The sequence below is a fragment of the Drosophila takahashii genome, chromosome 2L (assembly GCF_030179915.1).
Source record: "Drosophila takahashii strain IR98-3 E-12201 chromosome 2L, DtakHiC1v2, whole genome shotgun sequence".
NCBI lineage: Eukaryota > Metazoa > Arthropoda > Insecta > Diptera > Drosophilidae > Drosophila > Drosophila takahashii.
This window is the reverse complement of record NC_091678.1, coordinates 11,962,929-11,985,401: the sequence shown is the minus strand read 5'-3', so window position 1 is coordinate 11,985,401 and position 22,473 is coordinate 11,962,929. Positions and strand designations below refer to the sequence as shown.

At 40.3% G+C, this 22,473-nt stretch overlaps 1 protein-coding gene across 1 annotated transcript; it reads left to right on the top strand.

Moving 5' to 3' along the window:
• Positions 1 to 464: 464 nt before the first annotated feature.
• On the top strand, positions 465 to 22,413 carry crp (transcription factor cropped). The gene is made up of 3 exons (XM_017158444.3): positions 465 to 1,072; positions 7,687 to 7,993; positions 20,740 to 22,413. The coding sequence occupies exons 1-3, from the start codon at positions 981 to 983 to the stop codon at positions 22,267 to 22,269; spliced, it is 1,929 nt and encodes a 642-aa protein (XP_017013933.2). The 5' UTR covers positions 465 to 980; the 3' UTR covers positions 22,270 to 22,413.
• The last annotated feature ends 60 nt before the right edge of the window (positions 22,414 to 22,473 follow it).

Genomic DNA, 22,473 nt, shown 5'->3' with positions numbered 1-22,473 from the left:
ACACTATGTAGAAGTTTGCCTTCTACAAAATAATTGGGGGATTCCCTAAACTGTTGAATTGCTGAATTGTTGAATTTTGGTCAGCTGGTAATTAGCTGTTCCATACAAATCAACTTTCAGCAATTCAACAGCCTCGGGGCTGTTGAAAATTTTGTTGAATTGCTGAAAAGCCAGCAACTCGAGACAGTTTAGGGAATCCCCGTAATGAACAATAAAAATCAGTAGGTATTCAATATAAGAAAAGTGCCTTTGATTTTAAAATTTCCCTCCTTTCTTTAGTCTTGGCACTTAACAGCTTAGTTATAGATGGCGTGTTAATAGACGATGAAACTTAACAGAGCCCTGTTAGGGGTGCCCACAGGGTGATTCGGGACAGAAACAGAGTTGAAAAACGACAGAACTCATAAAAACCCTAAAAATGCCCGACGACGTTTTTCCCCCACGCACTCCATGGTCACTCTGCTGTTTTTCGCCGAATCGAACGCACGTAACGGACGCACGGAAAGTCGCATTTTCGATCGGAATAAAGCGTACAGCCAATTCGTGTACACATATTCATCAGTCGCGCGGCCAGTGCGGTGGCAAGAAAAAACAGCTGCGGAATAAAATACACAAATCTCAAGCTCGCCGAGGGCCAAAAATCAAAGTGCCGAGTGAAAAGAAAACTTCTGGACGCGCTAAAGTCGCTCTCCCTCTCTCTGTCTCTCTCCTGGTGTGTGTCTGTGCGCGTAGTGCTAGTGTGTGCGAGTGTGAGTGAGACGGGCAAACAATTTGCCGCTAAATACAAAAAGCAGCTGAGACCAGCTGACACATGTGTGTGTGCGAAATACAATAAAGGCAAAAAGCAAAAAGCTATATTAAAGGCTATAAATAAATTGCAAATGTTTATGTAGCCGTACAGCAGCGGCAGCAACAACAAAACGCACGTGGCGCAGACATTTTGGCCACGATAGTAAGCAAACACACAAACACGATTAAACATGTCCGCCGTACCGGTTGCCATCAAAACGGAGGAAGTTATTCTAGAGCACGCCGAATACAACAGCGCCGAGGAATTGGATGAGGAATTGCAGTAAGTTTCTATTTCATGTGTCGCAGAGCGGAGCGCCAGTCAACATCAACAGCTTGGCTTGCATTTTTATCACGCAAATTATTGATTATTTTTACTACTCTGCTAGTGCGCTCTCTTCGCTCTACGCTCGCCCTCTCTCTTTCTCTCGTTTGCTTTTTACCGCCGTTTTGCCGACAAAACAAATACGGCACAAAAACACCACCACCACGAAGGCAGCACTCTCACACACGCACACCAGCGCACGTCGCATTCCATTCCATTTCCACTTCCATGCCGTTTTCTTGTTGCTGGAATAAATGTGACGCTTCTTTTTTCTCCCATCTTTCGTGTCTGTGCCCCTTCCGCGCTCTCTTTTCCTGCCGCTCTCGTCTCGTGTTTGTGTTGTTGGTGTTTTCACGCTCTGCCTTTCGTCGTCCATATTGTAAAACGGCTGTTTTGTCAATTTGTCAGCAGCGTCGGCAGACGGGAAACAGTGCTGGCACAAATATTAGTCATGGGGCACAGCTGCTTGGGCAATGCAGGATTTTTAGAAAAGTGATAATAAATTTCATTAAAATAAGAACTGTTTATTTAGATCCCAGATGATAAAAGATATACGATATTTAGAAAAACTTTAAAAGTTTATATTATGAACTGTACCCTTTTGACACTTAGAAAAAGATCTATGTATGACTAACAATATATTCTAGGAAAGTTCTCTTAAAAACGGCTTCTATTTAGCAAGTAATTAGTTTATATCAAAAAGGTTTTTTAATGATCCCCTTAAAATTGTTTTACTGCCTTGTGTGTTTTTATTTTCGCCATTTCCTTTCCACAAATATTTGGTCTAATTGTTACAGCTGCTTTTGCTATTTGTGCCTGTCGATCGCCGTTGCTCTCTTCGCTCCTCTCCTCTCCTCTGCCTCTTTCCCATTCTCCGGCTCTCGCGCTCAGCTGCCAATTTGCGCTAGCTCACATGCTTGAATTAACCGAGGTAAAAAAAACAGCTGCGCCACCACACTCTTCTACCCGCTTATCTTGCCCTGCGTTGCCTAATCAACATTTCTATTTCTTCTTCGTGTTCATAGTTGAAATGAAATCAGCTGTACCGGTACCGGTATAATCGTATCATCAGATGGTTTTGCTTTGCTTTATTTACACGGAGCTATTTCTCCCTTTTTACACAGGCAGAAAATGGATCAATTTGAAGATTTGAACATGTATTCTGGCCAACTATCTTAAACTAAAAACTGTATCCTGTTTATCCTGCGATCATTTTTTCACGTGTACCTGAGATACACACCAAACAAGTGCCAAGAAATGTGGAAAACAAGTGGCCTGAGAAATGTACAGTTTTAGTTTCTTATTTTCTTCCTTGCCTTTCTTTCGATCGGTTTCGTTTTGCGAATATTTGTCGTGATTTCGCAGCGAAAGTTGTATTTTCCTTCGCCGGCTTATCAGAATCATATGGTTGCGCTTTTCGCTTTTTCACACGTCATAAGCGGCGCCTTTTCTTATCGCTCGAGCATATGTTTTTGCACAACCACAAAGACAATTGGAAATGTATACGAATGCCCACGAACACTAGTCCATTTTAGCTAGCTTTTCAAGGCTTTTATTTCTTATATACCGTAAAATATATTTAGTTTTATTTTAAAGGTTATCGACAAGTATACGTAAATCAATTATAATCAAGAAACTAGATGAGAAGCCGTGGCAGCTGAAAATAGCTTTAAGTTTAAGTCATATTTAATTTCCTTGAGTCCATAGATAACTGTTAAAAGCGTAGGTTGAACCGTTATTTTGGCCACCAGTGTGGGCGGTATAACAACTGCGTTTTAGCAGCTGCTGTCCGCTTGTTGTTGGTGCTAAAATAAAAGAGCGTGCCTTGGCTAAAAGTCTCCACTCTGCTCTCCTCTCTCCATTTCCATCCGTTGCACATTTGCGAATACTACGAAAGCCATGTGTTGCGGCTGTCGTTTTTGTTGTTGTTGTTGTGTGGCGTCATTTCCGTTTTTACCCCACTCGACTGGAAAAGAGGAGCAATCCCAAGACAGAGAGAGCGAGTGTACACAACTCTTTCTTTCTCCGTCTCGCTCTCGCTGCAGTTTTATAAGAGCCGCTCCCCATTTAATCCAAGTACATAAGCAGGAGAGACAGAGAGAGAGCCCCCTTTGAGTTGCACTCAAACGCAAAAGCTTGCCGAGCGACAAAGAGGGAGAGCACAAAAGTACAGATGCCGCCACACACATTTTTTACTACCACACACGTTTCATTGAAAAAACATACACAAAAGCTAAAGCTGAAAACCCGCTGCAAATTTGCGAAAAAAGTGAAATGGAAACTAATACCAACACATGGCTTCAAATCTGCTGCGCAAATTTTTGGGCGATGGCTCTGTGTGTTTCGTTTCGTATGCCAAAACGTTTCATTTTGTTTTCGTTTCGTTTCCACGGCGCTTTTTTATTTCTTTTGCATGCGGCATTTATTGGCAACCTGCGAGCGAAAGAGAGGGCGCAACGGGGTGACAGAGAGAGACAGACTGCTACGGCTTGTTTATGAAAAACACATGATTTTTGTGTACATCAGTTTTTGGGGCAGGGCAAAAGAGAGGAAGAGGAAGATGAAGAGCCAAAACTACTACCATACTATGCAAAAATCCGTAACCCGACAAATAAATTGAGAATATTGCTTAAAGTTTCAAAGAATTTTATAATTATAGGAAAAGAATACAGCTTTTGTCGCTGATTTTAAAAATGTATAATATTTATCATAGAATTACATACATTACATTTTTTAAGGGCAATACGATATTATTTTATACAATTCTGTTTATCCCCTGTTTTACAATTTTTTTCTGATAATTCCCTTTAACAAACCTCTCAAATTGCAATCCAAGTATACAACATTTGTTTATGTCGCCAGAAGTTCTATAGATTTCATTATAAAGAAAACAGGGATACTGGAAACTGGGATAGAATTTCTTTTTCGCCTTAAACCTTTTGATTCCCCGTATTTATCTGGTTTATATAATTTCTATTTGCTTTTTTACGTTCCTTTGTTTATATTTTTATGGCAAATGTGGCGCCAACTGGCGGGCAAAACTGTGAAAAAAAAGAATGATGCGCGGGGGGAAATGCGAATTCTAATTTCTTCATTAGTTTATGCGCCTCTACTTTGTTGCACAAATTACGCAAGTGGCACAAACCTTATTGCGTTGCATTTCATTTTTCCTCGCATTCACAGTCTGTGTCGTAAGTTTGCCTCTGTTTTTCCCAAACGATAAGCTTGTAAGGGGGAATTCCCAGCTTTTATTAATGTGGTGTACGTGATTTATTTTAACTCAGTGCAAGATCCTTGCTATATATTTAGGGTATAGAGATTTTTTTATGAGAGTATTATTACTTAAAAATCTTTTTTAACTAATAAAAGTTAGTTTTATATATATGTAGGTCCCTTAAACCCACACTTCACTGAAAGCTTCCTTGTTCTTTCTCGAGTATTCTTCAGATTTTTGGCTAAGTAAAAACCAATAATGTTGAAAATCATTTGAAGGCGGTGTCTCTTGTTTACATTACTTGTGTATTATATAATTGCATGTTTATCTCTATGGATTGAATGGGAGTTTCCCTTGCTCTCCAACTTTCTTCGGCCCTGTCAACCCTTTCGCCAACTCCCCTTTATCCCTTATCTTCACCTGGTGCTGCTGCAGCAATACAACGAAATTCCAGTGAAATGATGACGTAAGCAGTGACCCAATAAACGTATGTACAATTTATGTGCAAAGTGCAACAACAGCAAGTGAAGAGTAGGGTGGAGGTGGAGGAGGGGACGGTGTGGGTGGCGGTGGGTGTTTTGAGGTGGCAGCACTCGTGACTTCGGCTTTTGTCTCTCTGTCTGTTTATCGTTCGTATCTCTGTGTTTTTCTCTCTATGTACTTGCTGGCGAAAAGTGGCCAATGAACTACATTGAACCCTGGCTAAAAAGCAGCGCCGCAGCAGCGTCGTCAGCTGTCCACAGTCATATGTTGTTACTATTATTATATTTCTTCGTATATTTATTAAAACTACAGCCAATGCCCCTAAAACTAATTTTGTTTAAGCATATGATTGTTGCGTCTTAAATTAAAAAGTATTTGGGACATAAGCAGCTGTTGCGAAGCCTCTAATGATAAAAAAAGCAAAGAAGAATTCTATACAAGATCCGCTTTAAGCATGTAGGGAACTAGAATTTCTAAATTTATCTAGATATTTTCACTATAGGAAGTTACCAGAATTCATCTACAATGGATGATATAACAAAGAGTGGAGAATGCTTAAAAATGTTTTATTATCACTAAAATTGAGGAAATATTTGAGTTTATATGGTAATGAAAATCTGATATTTTGAAACAAATTTTCCACACTTTTTTCTCACACATCGTGTAATTGCATTGCTGGAATAATTAGGCTGCCCTCATAAAGTAGACAAATTTATGTGTATGCATCAAAAACAACAACAGATGTTGCCACCACATGCAGCATGCAACAACATTCCCCGCGCGGTTTTCATTCAGTGTTTTTCGGCTTTTATTGTGCAAACAAAAACAAACGAGATGCCAAAAAGCAGGCACAAGTGCCCAGATCCGAGATCCGAACCACATTCCTTTGGCCTTTTGCAGCAGCAGCTTTGCAGTCTTTGCAGCCTTTCTGCTTTTCTGGCTGCCACAACATCCACATCCGCCTGCTAGCTGCTGTTGACCAACTTTGGAGGCATCTCCCCTCTCTCTTTAGGCTCCCCACTTGCCGTCTCTTTCGCCCACTTTCCGCAGAAATGCTGCCGGAGAAGAACGACCTTTGGATGATGTTGCTAAAAATAAACCAAGCTAGCGAGACGATGTCTCTAATACAGTCTGACTTCTATAACTAGCAACTAATGCTTTTTGCAATCCGGTTTTCAAAAGTGTTCAAACAACGTGTGTGGCAATCAAAAAAAAATTCTGCACCAAAATGTTTACACATTCTTTTCAAAATATAAACTTTTCATTGGTTTTTAAAAATCAAGACTATAGAATTGAAAATCTCAGAATGCAAAATTTCATAAAAGAATGTTTTTCCCACAAGCAGATTTTCGAAAATCATTTTTGGAATGTTCGAGTTACAGAAGTGAAGACTGTATTTTCTAGCATCGTCTTGAAAGAGTGTTGTTCTTGTTGCTCGCTCGGAATGTGGTGTTGCAACTTTTACACTCGAACCCCCACCCCCATCTCCGCTCCTCTACCTGTGTTTTTGTTGTTCTTTCTCGGTGAGCATACCATTGTGAAAATTGTTTTCATTAGCCTGCAGCAACAGCAAAACTCTGAGGCTTGTGGAAAACGTGTTTGCTCTTTTTCGTAGGGTAAAACCGGTTCGGAATTCTTGGGACCTCGCGTCTTTGAGACTATGCTGCAGCATAGCTATAGCTCAAAGCCCCGATAAGAAGAAGAGGAAGAAGAAGAAGAAGTAAAAGAAGAACTGCGAAATAACACGAAACGGAGGTCCAAAGCAATCCGAAACGAACCAAATCGAACCGACAAAACAGAAAACAACAATCACGACAACCGGCGATGGTGGCTACAATAACAAAAGAGGAATGCCCATACTATTGACAGCTGTGCTGAGCTACCTCTCTCTTTCTCTAGTTCCCTCTCTGTCGCTCTTTTACATGTGTAGTGCAGTAGTCGGATACCCTACGCTAGAGTATATAGGGAGTATAGTTATAGTAGGTTCCTAATAAATCTAAAACTGATACATTTGTCAAATATTCATCAAACTAAGAAATCTCTTTACGGAACCCATCATTGTTAAGTTTTGATGCGTTTGATATTAATAGATCATTATAAAGAAAATTAAAAAAATATATATATATATTTTTATCCGTCAGCTACCTTTTTAAGTTAGAAAAGTCCAATATTTGTGATAAAAAATTAAATTAAAATCGAATAATTTAAAAATGAATAATTAAAATAATATTAATATTTTTGGAATATTTAAAAAAACTTACAATACGTTCACTTAAGATTGTGTTGGGATAGGTTAGGGCATTTATGAACCACAGTAGTAACCCAACTTTTTCTTTAGTCCGATGCTGATGGTAACGTGACAACAACAGAGTAGTGATTGTGTGAGTGTGTTTGTTGCCTCTCTGTTTTTGTTGTGATTGCTGTGCAGCGTCGGCGGGTTAAACTAAAATTGAATTGAATGGAATTGTAAATTTATGAATGAATGAATTTTTCAGCGCTTTGGTGAGCGGGCATGTGGTTTTGTGTGAGTGTTTTGTGTTCGTGGATTGTACAAATGTAAAAGTTAATTGGTTTTATGTGACGGCAGGCGATAAGGCAAAGCCATAAATAAGATATATAAGGTGATTAAAAATGATCTTTAAGCAATACTATTTTGGGAATGTAAACGTAGGTTATTAAAAAATCCTAAAAGGTGAGCCAGTTGACTCCTAAATATCTGAGATACTCTTAAGAAATATCTGTGAATGCATCATCACAAAATAATGCAGAGAATAAATAATTGTGATTCAATCACTTTCTTAAAGAAGATATCACTCCTGACCAATATTTATTGCCAGTCTGTGACTCATTGCCAAACCATTTTATCATTTTGCAGATTACAACTAGAGGATTCAGGGGGTGAGAATTATCACATCGAGTACGCCAGCGAGTCGGCCCATCAGGGCTCTCAGCGTCGGCAGTCCAGCATGAGCGGTACGAATACCTCCAAGGGCGGAGGAGGAGGCGGGAACGGGGCCCTCAGCGATGGAGACGGTTCGGGAAAACCCCTTGTGGACAGCGAGAAGAGGATGCGCCGGGAAATCGCCAACAGCAATGAGAGGAGACGCATGCAGAGCATCAATGCCGGATTCCAGAGTCTGCGATCGCTGCTCCCGAGACACGAGGGCGAAAAGTTGAGCAAGGTAAGTTACTATCCATTCAAGTTTGACAGCCATCGTGGTACCGATTTCGTAATTTAAAGAGTTTCGGATTTTAATCACTTACTTTTGACTTAATAATATACTCTTTCATATTATGTCTAGATTTTTTGTTGTTTTTAGTGCATAAAATCCTCGATATATTTTAGGGAACCCTGTTATACATATATCAAAAACGTTTACAAAATTGTAAGTTATAATGCTATCATCATCATTATCAAAAAATGATTAAGGGACCAAGAAAATGTTTTGAAAACCAAATAAAAATTGGTTATTATTCCTGCATTATTAGTTCCTATCCCATTAAAACAATTTTAATGCAAGTGTCTGAAAGTTAAATGTTGGAAATTATTATCCATGGTCAGTTCTCGATCGGTTGACGTGTTTTGCTGGATTTCTTGTAAGGCCGCAATCATCATCTAGACATCAACACCATTTTTGGGAAATACTTCGGCCTTCTTCCAGCTTAAGTTTACCTCTTTTCTTTTAACCCGTGGCACGCAACTCCAATTACATTTAACCAGAGTCCGAACCCGAACCGTTTCGGTCTGGACCTCAATTACAGGGCCAGGAACACATGTTGACAAATTGCCGACGACTCCTGGTACTGCAAAAGAATAAAAAAGGCTCAGAAGAAAAACAAGCACACACGCCACTTGCTAAAAGCTTCCAGCTGAGGAATAAAACGTGAATGGAAATGGGTTTATGGGGGGCGTATAAAGTGGGGACTAAAGCTTTGAAGGTCCCTTTTCGACATTTAGTCGTCAGGGCAACCGTGTTGGCGTCGTCGTCTCAATTGTTTGTTGTTGGAGGCGTTTCGCTTTTTCTTTTTACGCCGCTTATATATTTTGTTCAGCATTTGTGTTTTTTTTTAGCATACACATGTTCTCATATTTATGGGATTTTCACCTTGAGACGACATCGATTTGTTGTGACGCGTGTGTTGTAAAGGGCCGGTGGAACGAACGGCCTTGTTAGTGGGGGAGGATATTGGGCATGTCTTAAAACACTTTGTATAGGACCACATTATGAGTACTTTGCAGATTTATTCCTTCACATACCTCTCATTTAAGCCCGATTAAGTTCGCAGACGCTTGTAAATCATTGAAATGGCCTGGAGTAGGAAAACAGCAAGACAGTTATTTCTTTTGTAAATTATGTGTCTGCGGTTAGAAAAAAAAAAGACTGATGAAATTATAAATATAAATGCAAGAGTGACTAAAGTTAGCCGAATGAAAATTGAAATGTTCAAATTAAAACTGCTAGGAATTAAACTTTTAGAAATTAAAACCTAATAAAATCTTTCCTTTAACCATTTTAATGAAATCTCAAATTACAGACCATATCACCTCACCTTTACAACACTTAAACTTCCCCAAGTTTATTATCACTTTTTAGCACTTCTTAGTAGTTTCCCTTTTTTCGAGGATTTCTTTATAGCCGCTTTATTTATTGCAAATTGAAAAGTGTCAACTGAAACTGCCAAAGCCTATAAATCAGTCTTTAGCAAAAAAAAAAGAAAGGCGATGGCAGGCAAACAAAAGAGAAACAATGTAATAAGACGCAGCATAAACAAGAAAGCCAAGAAAAGGCAGCAAACAGAGAGAAATGCAAACAGGAAGAAAAGCGCGTAAATATTAAAAATACTACCACATGCAAAAATGAAAAGGGTATAAAGCAACAACAACAACGACGACGACGGTGCCTGATGAATGACATAATGGGCGTAGACAGAGAAGGAGCGAGTGAAGAAGAAAGGGACGGGGATAAAAAGGGGGCGGTGGGCGGACAGAAGTGCAAGTAGTTTATGGATTTTTGTTCTATGCACTTCGTCAACGTCGACGATTACAAACGATACCACCACGCCTGTCACACATAGTAAACATTGTAGTAAATACGTGTGACAGAGAAGGGGCTAAAGCTGCAGAAAGAGAGAGAGAAAGCGTGGGAGAGAGCAACTGTCGAAAGAGGAACCTCCGACAGCTTGACCAAGTTTACACCCGCTATATAAACGGTTAAGCCTTTACAGTTTTAGTTAAGTGCAGGCTAAACATAGTACCAGTATTACATAAATACGACTGAAATCTCTAGAGAATTCCGCGAATGGCTGCTTAGAAATCTCTAGAGATTCAAGAGTCTCTGGATTGTTTTCCCAAAACTTTTGGTTAAAAAAAAATTCATGAATGAATTCATTATATTGAACTGAGTTAAGATTACGAATATGATTTATTGGTCTCTAGAGATTCTGAGGAAACTAAGCGAACTAAGCGATATATTGCAATTTCAAACGAGGCAGATACTGCCGAGTCCTAAGCTTAAAGGATTTTCGTTAATTATACTATACCGGATCCTTAGGGAATATGTTTATGTACAAGGTATTGATAGTAAAATGTTTGGCTAAAAATGAAAGACTAGGGCACCCATTATGAAAGCATTTCTTACGCACACCCACTATACAAACATACATAAATGCTTTAATATACAGGCATATTTAACACATAGAAAAAGTGCATACTGAGAAAAGTGCGAAATAAAATTGCAAAGCAGACTGAGGCTGGCTGACAGAAAGCTGCGACGACTGAAACCATTCACAGTTAGGCACACGCACATAACGGTGCATGTCAGAGACACAGCAAAGCACAAACGCACATATACAGCCACGCCCTAAGGTGGGTGGCATACAGAGGGCGGCGGCGGAGGGATGGAATTGTGAGTGCAAGTCTGTGATTTACTCGCTGCTCTCCTTCCCTCTCTCTCTCTCTTTTGCATTCGCCACTCCGCACTCTTCCCACCCACTGTTTGGCGGGTCATTGAACTTGCTCGCTAGGTGGCGCTAAAGTGCAAATGTGCAATTGCGTACAGTTGCCCCCATTGTTGTTTTTGTGATTGCTCGAAATGCACGTAGAAAAAAGAGTCCAACTTTTTAACAAAAAATATGTTAATCGTCTCAAATTATACCACATCTAGTCGTTAACAGATACTTTAATCAAACTAATAATGATATATTGAAATGCTCCTAAGTCAATAGTTAAAACAAAAAATTGTTTTCAATATTTCTTTATATTTAGTAGATATCAGTTAATTTGAATTCATTTAAGAATTTCTCTCAAGATAATGAAGCCTCTTTTGCAATATTTCGCTCCGTGTGAAGATTTAGGCGCGCCCCAGCTGAACTAACCTACATTACGGTGGTTGGGGGGTGTTCACTGTACACAGTACACACCTTGCCCAGACAGCGAACAGAGAGAAAACTGGAAAATTTTCTATATACAATACAATATCGATTCCTTTCCAGTGGCCAACGAAGAAAAGCGCGCGCCAAACGCAAAGTTACCCCCGAAAAAAGATGGGATACTAAAGTATGGTATGGATTGGTTCGGGAATGTGGGGATATGCCTGCCATACAGGATAGGATGGCGCCAACATTTTGTTCGCCTTCTGCTGATGGGAGCCCACACCACTCGCTCAGCTGTGGAAAGTTCTGCGTGTGAGTGGCATTGGGGGTGGTTCAAGTTTTCCGGGAGCTGGTTTATGGCTCCCGAGAGTGTTTCATTGCCATTTCATTTCCAGCGTTTTTGGCGTCTGTCTGGCGCCTGGTAGGCAGCTGTTTCACAGCCGATGACGATTCCGAGTGGAACGATGGGTGGTAAAGCCCCCCCAAAAAAATCGCCGTTGTAGAACCCCTCCCTCTCTATATGAAAATGGGCATTCAGCCTGGCAGCTGCGCACTGCGATTCTTGGCCCGGCAAAATCCGTTTTTCTTTTGCCCTGATAGCCCGTGTATTTTCTGGGCACAGGGGCGTGGCACCGGGCGGGGGCGGTGGGTGGAGGTCGTTGGGCATTTGGTTCGGTTTGGTGATGGTGCAGTGCACTAGGCCATTGGCATCTCGCAACCTTTTGCAGATGGGAGCAAAAAGCGGGATTGCAGCTGGAGATTTTGATGCGACGCAAAACTTCTGGGCCATGCCAACACCCAGTTTGGGGTAAAAGTTTACATAAACCAAGTATGTATATAGATAGAGCACATAAGTGCTATATATAACGAGTTTTATAAGGCCCCCATAGCAGCGCATCGTGTGTAGCCTGTACTTTCAATTGCATTTCGTAGTAAAAATGTTTGCACTACTACTCTGCACACACAAATGCATAAGGAAAATCAGGTGTATAGTGTACACGCATGTAGCGGCAGCCACAAAATGCAATTAATGGAGCCACGCTGTTTGTAATCTAAATTATTTTTATGCTTCAGTGGCTAAATTTAATTAAAAACCGCACTTTTGCCTAATTACTTTGGGAATTTAGTTGTGCTCAAAGGGTTGTTAAATTAGAGGAATTAAATCAGGGTTTTATGCATAATTGACAAATATTTCCAGTTTTGGTACCAAATACAAATAACATTAAAGGAATAGACAAAAACCCAATATGCATTGAAAGCACATTAGAGGTGGAGCAAATATCGATAGATATAATTCAACCGTTATTCAGGACGATAACTTATCGGTAGTAGGCATTCAAGACTTTCTCAGAAGAATGCAGCAGCAAAGAGAAAGCAGTGACAAAAGCAACAACCTAGCCAAGAGCCAAGGCAAAAAAAAGTATAAGTGCAATGGATCAATTACTTTGTGGGCAGACAGAGCGGGATGGTGATAGTCGAGTTTGTTTGTGTGAGTTTGCAAAAATGTCGGTCGGTCGTTGGTCTATCTATCTCTAGCTCTTTCCCTCTCTGTCTGGCTACTTTTTTTTCTGTTGATTATATGGAATGCCGTCTCGCCGGATTTAATGACTTTGTTGCATCGTAACGGTGTTTTTCATCAATGACCAAGTCAAGATCGCTGTCTGCTTCTCCCCTATCTTTTAAACGTCATTATTACAGTGTCCGCCGCTTTTTCTGCCAGTGTGTGTGTGCTTTTAGTTCCGTTTTGTATTGATTTATAGCTTGTCAGTTGCAGTAAATCATTTTAAGGTTTTTGCTGTAAAAATAACAATTTTATAAAAAAAAACTCATTCCAAACCAAATTGCATTTGTTAAAAATATCAACCCCAATGAGTCAGCAAACAGCTGTGAAATCTTGGCAAAACTCGATAAATTTCTATAGAAATTGCAAAATAATAAATTAAAAATAAGGTACGAAATACAACAATAAAACCAAACAAAAACAAAAGCCAACCGGCATTTTTGCTGCGCAATTTCACGCACACAATTGCAGTGACGTGTAAGCGAGACTCAGCTGGTCAAGCAAAAGCAACAACTACAGTGAGAAAACAAGGTTAGAGCTCCGTCGGTGACCGGCAAAAAAGCTCGGTTCCCAAGAGCTCAGCTTTCCCAATTGCGTCGCAAGCTGGTGTCACAAGAAAAATATACATAAACCCAAATAAACAAAAATTTTAAATGATCTGAGAATCGTTATATTATTTGTTTTACTGTGATTTGATCTATGGGCCCCGTATCCGTATTCAAGCTAAAAAAATACATGCAATTTAAAAAAAAAAATTTTTTGTAAAACATGAAAGCTTAAAACTTATTTGAATGCCATATTTTACTTGCACTTTTGTTCTCTGTACAAAAAACTTTGCAGACAGAAAAATTTGAATTGCGACAAAGGTCAATAAAACCTTTAACCCATAGAATGCCAATGGGGTTAAGCCACGACATGCCATGAGGTTCATAGTGTTTTTGTTTGTTGCCACCGGCTAAACAAAGCTCATGGTCAATGAAAGCATTTAATTAACATAAAAAAAACGCTAGACACACGAGCACGCGAAAATGGTTGAAAGTGTGTTGAAAGCGATTTGAGTTTAAGCAGCGAAAGAGATGGTGAGCTGGCGGTAGAAAGAGAAAGGGAGATCAGAAGGCAGAATGTTGTTTAATTCCAAGAAAGGCAGCTGACCCTCACACACAGATCAGCTGATCGAATTTCACATCTATAAAATTAAAGTAAACGCGGCAAACGAACGACGACGCCCGCGGCATTGTATTTATTTTTATCAACGTGCGCTTGTGCTGTTGTTTACCCAAGACAGCTGTTTTAATTAACCCAAATAGCAACAACAGCAGGCGCTGCTGCCTGTCAGTGAAAATATATAATTAAATTTACATTGCTGAATGATGACGAAGTCCCACGAGTTGCATAGAGCCATGGAAATGGGTGTTGTATCAAATTCAGCATTACAGAGCTTTCAATTTCTAAGGAAAAGTTATTTAAAGAAACATTTAATAATTTAAAAAATATTAAAAGGTTTAGCCTTCTTAAGATCTTAAATTATTTGGATGTCTTTCCTTTTATTGACGTCAAAAATAACTTTACTATTTAGTGCATCCCTGGGCTCGTTACTAACGTTACCTTTTCAATTGCCACGCTCTTTGGCTTTCTTTAATTGCCGCTTTTTATGACTTTTGCCTTGGATTAACTTGGGGGCAAATATAAATACATGAATACAAAGATACAAAGCACATAGCAGTGAGCTCATCTACCGCACGTGTTTGAATTTAATTAGGTTAGCGTAAAAAGCAAATATTGCTTTTATTTTTTGTACGTACATATTCAAATTGAGTCAGCAGCCGCTCGCAACTTGTTAAAAAATTAGCTAAAAATGCGAAATAAATTTGCAAGCATGAGAAAACCAGAATGATATATGTATGTATATATGTGGTGAGAGCTTATAGATTGAATTGGTACACAGCTGTTTTTTGTCTCCACGTATGACCTCGTCCCAGTCTCTCCGGAAATCTTTATTTTTACTCCCACAGATACTCATATTATATATGTACAATGAACGTATACCCCGTTATCTGTAAAGTAAAAGGGCATCCTGGGTCAACATCAACATTTTTCCCTTGTCCTTAAAAACTAAGAAAAAAAATTCTTAAAGTCTTAAACCTTGAGATACCTCTTTTTTTTTTGCTTTTATATGATTTGTCAATTGTCAAAATAATAACGATTAATTGTTGATTATTTTTTTTTGGTAATCAAAGAACGGGTATTTTAATGTCGTATCACTCTTATAAAGTATTCTTCTTATTTGTTTCCATTTTTCGATGACGGCATTTCCTCGTGTTCTTTCCCACTCTCTAAATGGGAGATGATTTTCACAGTTTTCACATGTAAATGTGGGAGTGATGGGGGGAAATAAAAATACATACATATGAGTGTTTAAAAATATCCTCGGTTTTGTTGCATTTGGCTTGACCGCAAAATACGCGCGATGTTGTCACCCCAAAATTCTCTCCTGGGGACCCAACAAACACACTCACACTCTTTGACGTACATGTGGGAACACATGTTTGGCGCCCAACAAAAGCAGCTGAGTGGGAGTGGGAGCGGGAGAGAACGAGAGCGGGAGAGTGGGCGAAAGAGCGAGTGCGAGTGAACCGAAGAAAAGCCCCATCTGTGGGTGTGTATTATACGTAGATATCTCTCATTCTATATCCATATCTCTCCACCTTATAGATGTGTGGTAGTGTGTTTTCGAGTAAGCCGGTAGAAATCGCAGCTGTTTTTGCCTATTTTCACGCTCACACATTTTTTGCAACATCGAACAACAATTCTCTAGCGGATTTTAATTTTATTATGGCTCGTGCAACTCGTCTCGGGTTCCGTTATGACCAAAATTGTTTGGATGCTAATTTTAGCAGGTCTGGGGTACTAATAAATACGGAATCGGGCTTCATGCTTCATCAAAATAACAATAAAATGTCCAGAATATCAATTTACATTTTTGTATTAAAAGGATGCGCTAGGATATAAGAGGAAATACAAATTAGATCGTGAATAAATGCTTAGACCAAAACTATGAAACTGAATTCAAATTTTTGAATTTGAAAATAATTTTTTTTTTACTAATGATTTAGGATTCTTTTTTAAAGAAATGTTTTCTTCTTAAAATATCTTAGTTTTTATACTCATTTTCTTTTTTTTGCCGTGCAGATCAAACATACGATTTTTGCTAACTTTAATTTTGGCGTGGCCATAGAGCGAAGGCAAAGCCAGAAATTTGCAAAAAATTAATGTCAGCTGACTTGTTTTGTTTCTCTTCTCTTTTTCGTGGCGCTTCGCACACACCTGTCATCATCATCTGCAGGTGAAGAGGAAGAGCCAGAAGATAAGCCAGAACGTAGCGTTAATTGTTTCTTCTTTTCGCTGACGTGCGACGCAATAAAACAGAAACAAAAAAAACAAACCGGCAGATGGTAGATAATGAGAATAAACAATAATATCAGTTGAAAATGGGGAAAGGACTGAATTTTAAAAGTTCCCAATTGAGTTTCATTTAATTTTTAAAACGACCAAGTTTTTTTTTTGCAAATTTTAGTGAAAACTTCGAAAATATAAAATTTTGATTCATCTGAAAAAAAAGTTTATTGGTTTTTGAGCAAGAATTTCCGTTTCCGGTGAATTACCTATCGGTTATCAAAACTATCTAGTTTAATTGCTTATAAATATTTGGGCCAGAAGATAAAAACCTGAGGTTTCTTTTACCTATTTGTTTGTTTTTGGGGCGAGCCAACCACCAATGTAGTAAAAATAAATTGATTTTCCATGGATGTTTTCATTTTAACCGCATTCCACCTAGAGGAAAGCGCCACGCTTAGAAACATGCGTGCACGCACGTAGGCCAAAATAAAATAAAAAAAACAAAGGAAAATACAAAGAAAAAATCAAAAGGGGGAGGAACGAAGGGAAAGTGGGGTGCTGATGCATTTTTGGTGGTTGGATTTGTTTTCCGGCTGTTTTTTCTTTGGGTGGTCTCCCTTCTCTTCCTCTTCGAAATCTCGCCCACTTTGCCATCAAATAACAAAGAAAAAATAAATAAATACAACGATTTTACACAGCTGGTGATTTTCCAGATAAAATATGTAAGAAATGTAAAAAAAAAAATAATACAAATTCTTGGTTATTCTGAAATTCATTTGCAACAATACGCACAAAGATCGTAATCAATGGAATAGAGATTTTCTGGGAGCTCTAGAAGTCTAAAATCTTATGGTTTGTAAAAAGTATGTTTTTCATTTATAGTTTATTTACCGCAATGCCTCGCACACAGATACTCCAATACAAAGGCGTAGGCTGCTTTTGAGTGCCAGCTCAGCTGATGACGAATTCTCTCTCGTGCCGGCGGCGTATTTGCTATTTTTATGCATTTTCTTTTATTCAATCAACGAAATTGTAGTGCAAGTTGTAGGGTGAGGAAACAACAACAACAACAGCGAAAGCGTTGGTGCTACAACAACAACAAGAGCGCCAGAAACAGACGCGCCATTTATAGAAGTCAGCTGTCAAAGAGAGACAGAGAGAGAGGGCGCGCAACTTCCAATCGGGAATAAACTGGAAAGCTTCAAAGAGAGAGCACGTGGGAGAGGCCGAAAAAGCTTGGGCCCACATGTTTTTCGCTACGTCTGGTTTCCGTTTCGCGGAACGAACGAAAACGAAACGAGTACGAAAACCCAACGAAGCCCATGGCCGTCTCGCTCTAACGTCATGCAATTACCCCTACCTGAAAGAGAGCACATGCTGGGCTGGGAGAGCGGCTCTCTCTAGCAACATTTGTGACGACGACGCCGGCGAATATTGAAAAACTTTTCGTATTGGAACTGTTGCTGGCTTCTTGTTGGAAAAAAGTACAGTCACCGCAAAAGGGGCCGTCTGTTGTGTGTTGTTGCTCTGTTGGTTGGCTTGTGTTCGCTCTGAATTGGATTCTTGTTGGACCGAGCCGCCAGTTTGATCGTCTTTTTTTCCGTTGCTTTGTTTATATGCCTTTGCTTTTGCCTTTGCGTTTTGTTTACACACACTAATATAAAATGGTGGTTGATTTTTCTTTTGCCGGCATTTTTCGCCCCCCAACAAAAACAACTATAATTGCGATGGCAACGACATTTTCTTATTAGCCAAGGCCTCAACTTGCCGGCTAGTGAACGCGATTTCTTGTTTAGTGAGAGGGGGACGGGGAAAGAGAGTACCATATGATGCGGGAATGAGAGAAAAGAGCATATGATTATTCCAATGCATCCAAAGAACAAGTGCATTTCATCTGATAAGATTCCTTTTGGGAAGTGATTGCACTTAAAAGAAATGTAAATACAATAGTCAAATATTTTAAAAAAGGATTGAAGTACGTTATTATTTAAAAAACAGAAGTAAATGTCTTTAAAATTTGTTTATCTTTTCTACCATACGAACTAATTATTGTTACTTGGTGCGCATTAGTCTCCTGATAAATATACATACAAATACAAAACCTTATGCCTTTGTTTGGATCAAAGTTTTTATCAGACAAAGCGGCAACACTTTGCGCCCCCTTCTTCTTATCTTTCCAATAGTTCCCATATGTCTGCGACGATTTCCAATAGACAAGTCAATGAACGACCTTTCTGTGTAGCAACAACAACACCAACAAAGCAACCACAGAGCTAGAAAACTTAAATATGCTATGTGATTTATTCTCGCCTTTGTTGCTCTGCAGTTTTTGTTGTCGATTTCTTACAAGATATGCGCACGACATTGCAATGCCGCCGTCTGCGATGGAAATAGATATAGAAAGATATGGCGGGGTGGGGAGTCTGGGATTGAAAATCGCTTGGCTAGTACTACTACTACTGGAACCAACAATAATAAACCCCAGGAAAACTGTACACAATAACATTCTCTCTCTCTCGCTCTCTGTCTTTGAGTTGGAAGAACAACAACAAGTACACGGATGAGGTAAAATTACCGTCAGAGAGAGAGAGGCAGAGAGCGAGAGCAGCTGTGCGATGCCGGCAGACCAAATGTTGTTGTTGTTGTCTCGCCTGGCCATCTTTTAGTTGTTATTATTGCTTTTTAGTAGTGACCTCCGACAACAAACCAAATTCGAAACAAGTTTTTAACAACAACAACAGCAGCAACAAAAAGAACTGCATTAAAGCAGCATAAGATTTATGGTTTTTTAATCAAAGTCTAAAAAATGCTTACGCATTCCTTAGCCATTTATGTGTTTGTTTGTGGAAAAAAGGGAAGAAAAATTCAGGATTTTGGTCTCCGACTGAGATTTTTTAATGAAAATGTCACTCATAGTTGTGGCTTTTTTATATTTATTTATTTATTGTATCTCAACGTTATTATTCCGAAAATTCTTATTACTGTTGTTAAGAGCTTTAGGTCCAGTGAATAATTTTTAATGTTTATATAGAGGTGTTTTTAACGAACAAGGATGGTTAAAAATATTGGGTTGGTTTTCATTAGGAATTTTTTATGTGCATAAAGTTAGCAATGCAACTTTTGAAAATGCAAATTTTTTTCTATCGACAATTTGCCGTTATTTATCCGTAAATTATTCGTGAAAGAAAAAAATTTTCCGCTCAATTATTTTTAAAATTATGAGATGTTCTGCTAAGTTGATATCAACTTAGCAGAACACCCCCACTAAAGTTCAAAATATCCAAAATCTTTTTTAATGGGAATTTGCCGTTATTTTGCCGTAAATTATTCGTGAAAGAAAAAATTTAGTTGCTCTTGTTTTAACATTTTTTTTTTTAAAAAACATAGTTGTTCTGCTAAGTTGATATCAACTTAGCAGAACATCTCATAATTTTAAAAATAATTGAGCGGCAAATTTTTTTCTTTCACGAATAATTTACGGATAAATAACGGCAAATTGTCGATAGAAAAAAATTTGCATTTTCAAAAGTTGCATTGCTAACTTTATGCACATGAATTTTTTATTTTTTTTTTATTTTTATTATTTAAAAAGCAGTTTTAGCTTGTCTTCATAAAGAAAAGCTTGACCAACTTTATTTGAAACTCCTCTTTTTTAACACAACCTTAAATAACTCTGAATTCTACAGAATATGTGGTCAACATGACCGCCTACGTTGATTTGCATGCTGTCTTCGTGACTTTCTAAGCCAGATTTTCACCTTTATGGCCTTATTGCCTCCTCGATCCACATTTCTGCCTTTTCCACTTTAACTTCCCACGCCTTTTTTGCTTGACAGTGTGTTGCACAAAGCCTGAATTGAGAAGCGCGCGCATTTTGAAGGACAGGGGTTCCTTAACCTTTTCGTCAAGCGAGCTTGTTTTCCAGGCTTACTACACTATTTACTATAAACATTGCAAAAAGGCAAACAAAAACAGTCAAGGCAAAATGCAAAAGCAACAAGCCAGGCCATTTATGTGTTGTGTGTTGTTGCAATTAAGTCTGCTCTCGGCAATTATGCTTCGCCTTCGTCCTCACCCTCCTTCTCGTTTTTCTCCTTCTTTTTCTACGCTCAGCTGAAGATTCCCCATGTGTGTGTGTCTTCTGAATGACGTTTATTGTGGGGCGTTATTAAAGGGTTAATAATTTTCCAACTTAATATGATATGATATGTGATGATACAAATAAAATACATATATTGGAGATGAAATGAAGAAAGGAATTTTAGAAAATTTAATTTTAGTTTTTTTGAAACTAAGAAGAAATACCATTTAATAATTTATTATTAACATTTAAATCCCAAATATTTAAGGAACTTACCACTTAATTTTTAATTTATGGTCTTAAAATATTTTGATAGTACAAACATAAATATATTGGAGATGAAATGAAGAAAGGAATTTTAGAAAATATAATTTTAGTTTTTTTAAACTAAGTAGAAATGCAATTTAATAATTTATTGTTACCATTAAAATCGTAAACTTTGAGGCTTTTACCCCTTAAATTTCCTCATAAGTTCTTTAAATATTTTTGCTAACCAATTTCTCCCTTTTTTTTTACAGGCCGCCATCCTGCAACAGACCTTCCAATACATCGTGGAGCTGGAGAACCAGAAGACGCAGCTGCTGACGCAGAACAGTGAGCTGAAGCGACAGGTGGGCGAGCACGAGGCCGGCGGCGGCGGAGGAGGAGCCGGCGAGGGTGGAGCCAACTCCGGGGGCAACTACAACGATTCCAACAATGCCAGCGGGGGCAACTCCACGGCGGTGGCCATCAAGAAGCGCAAGCTGACGGACAACGTGATCAACATCCAGGCGATTAGCGACAGTTCCGACGAGGGACTGGGCTCCATGTCCCCGGAACCGATGACCCTTCTCACGGCTGGCGGAGCGGCGGCCAACAAACTGAGCAACGCCACCCTGCTGGCGGCCAAGGAGCTGCACGAGTCGAAGAAGCAGCTGGAGAAGGAGCGCAGCCTGCGTCGACTGCTCGAGGATGAGCTGCAGATGATCAAGCGGCAGCTGTACAGTGTGGCCACGGCACCGCCCGGCACAGCGGTGGCAGCCGCATCTGGGGGCAGCAGTGGCGCCTACATTCCACGCGAGGTCATCGAGCACACCGATAACTTTGTGCGCAGCGAGGACTTGGAGGAGCTGGGCGGCACCGTTTCCTACGTGGAGATCGACGAGATGACCGGCCAACAGCAGGTGGTCGTGTGCTCCAGCATCGAGGAACTGGAGGCCGATGCCGCCGCGGAGATCATCACCGAGGATCAGGTGCACGAGGAGGTTATCCTGTCGTCGAACAGCTCCACGGAGTCCGAGAACGAGGTAAACGTGAACGCAATTGCCAAAGCCTATGCCGAAGGATGCACGTCGAGTGCTGCGATGCTGCAGCCCATTCTGCAGGCGGCCATCAAGGCCACGCCCAAGGTGGAGGTGGAGCGCATCCACGAGAAGATTGTCAAGGTGAAGGCGGAGAAGCACGACCTGCCCTCGATCCAGACGACCACCCACTATCAGCATCCACATCGTCAGAATCTGGAGACCATTGTCCAGGCCATCAGGCATCTGGAGGGCGATCATCTCTTTGCCGACGGCAGTGGCGGCCAAGAGAAGTTTGGTCAGCAGAATCTCCAGCAGCAGCAGCAGCATCACCACCAAATGACTGGAGTGCATCATCAGCACCAGCAGCTGCATCACCATCGGCTGGCGCAGGATGCCCCACTGGCGCTCACCACCACGGGCAAGCAGCATGCAGCGCTGGCGGAGCTGCGACCCTTCCTTCAGCTCAAGAGCGGCGGCAACAAGCAGGTGATCATTACGGCCAAGACGGCCAAGGATGCCGCCGGTTTGGTCTCCGCGAGCAGCAGCAGTACCACGGTGACGCCAACGGCGATCTTCAAGGTGCAAACGACGGGCGGCCATGGGAGCAGCGGCGGCGGCGGCAGTCATTTGCATGCGGGCTCAACGGCGGGCACCATAATCACCGGGAGCAATGGCAGCGGCAGCGCCCAGCAGCTGACCATCACCACAGCCTTGAAACAATGCCGGCCGGGCGTGATAGTGGCCAAGCAGCTGCCGTCGTCCTGATTCAATGGCCCCAAGATGGGAGCGGGTTCGGGTTCGAGTTCGGGAAGTAATGCAGCAGCAGCAGGAAGATGTGGCGCCCAACGTGGGGCATCAGCTGTGACTGGGGCACGAGCTAGTATTAAAGGCGCTCGCCAGGACACAACAACCACCACAACCACCACACCGACGAAAACAACAACAAAAACAACAACAGCAACCACTCAA

Coding starts and splice junctions, on each gene's coding strand:
- crp (XM_017158444.3), top strand. CDS start 981: ATGTCCGCCGTACCGGTTGCCATCAAAACGGAGGAAGTTATTCTAGAG. Junction 1,073..7,686: donor GAATTGGATGAGGAATTGCA/GTAAGTTTCTAT, acceptor ATCATTTTGCAG/ATTACAACTAGAGGATTCAG. Junction 7,994..20,739: donor AGGGCGAAAAGTTGAGCAAG/GTAAGTTACTAT, acceptor TTTTTTTTACAG/GCCGCCATCCTGCAACAGAC.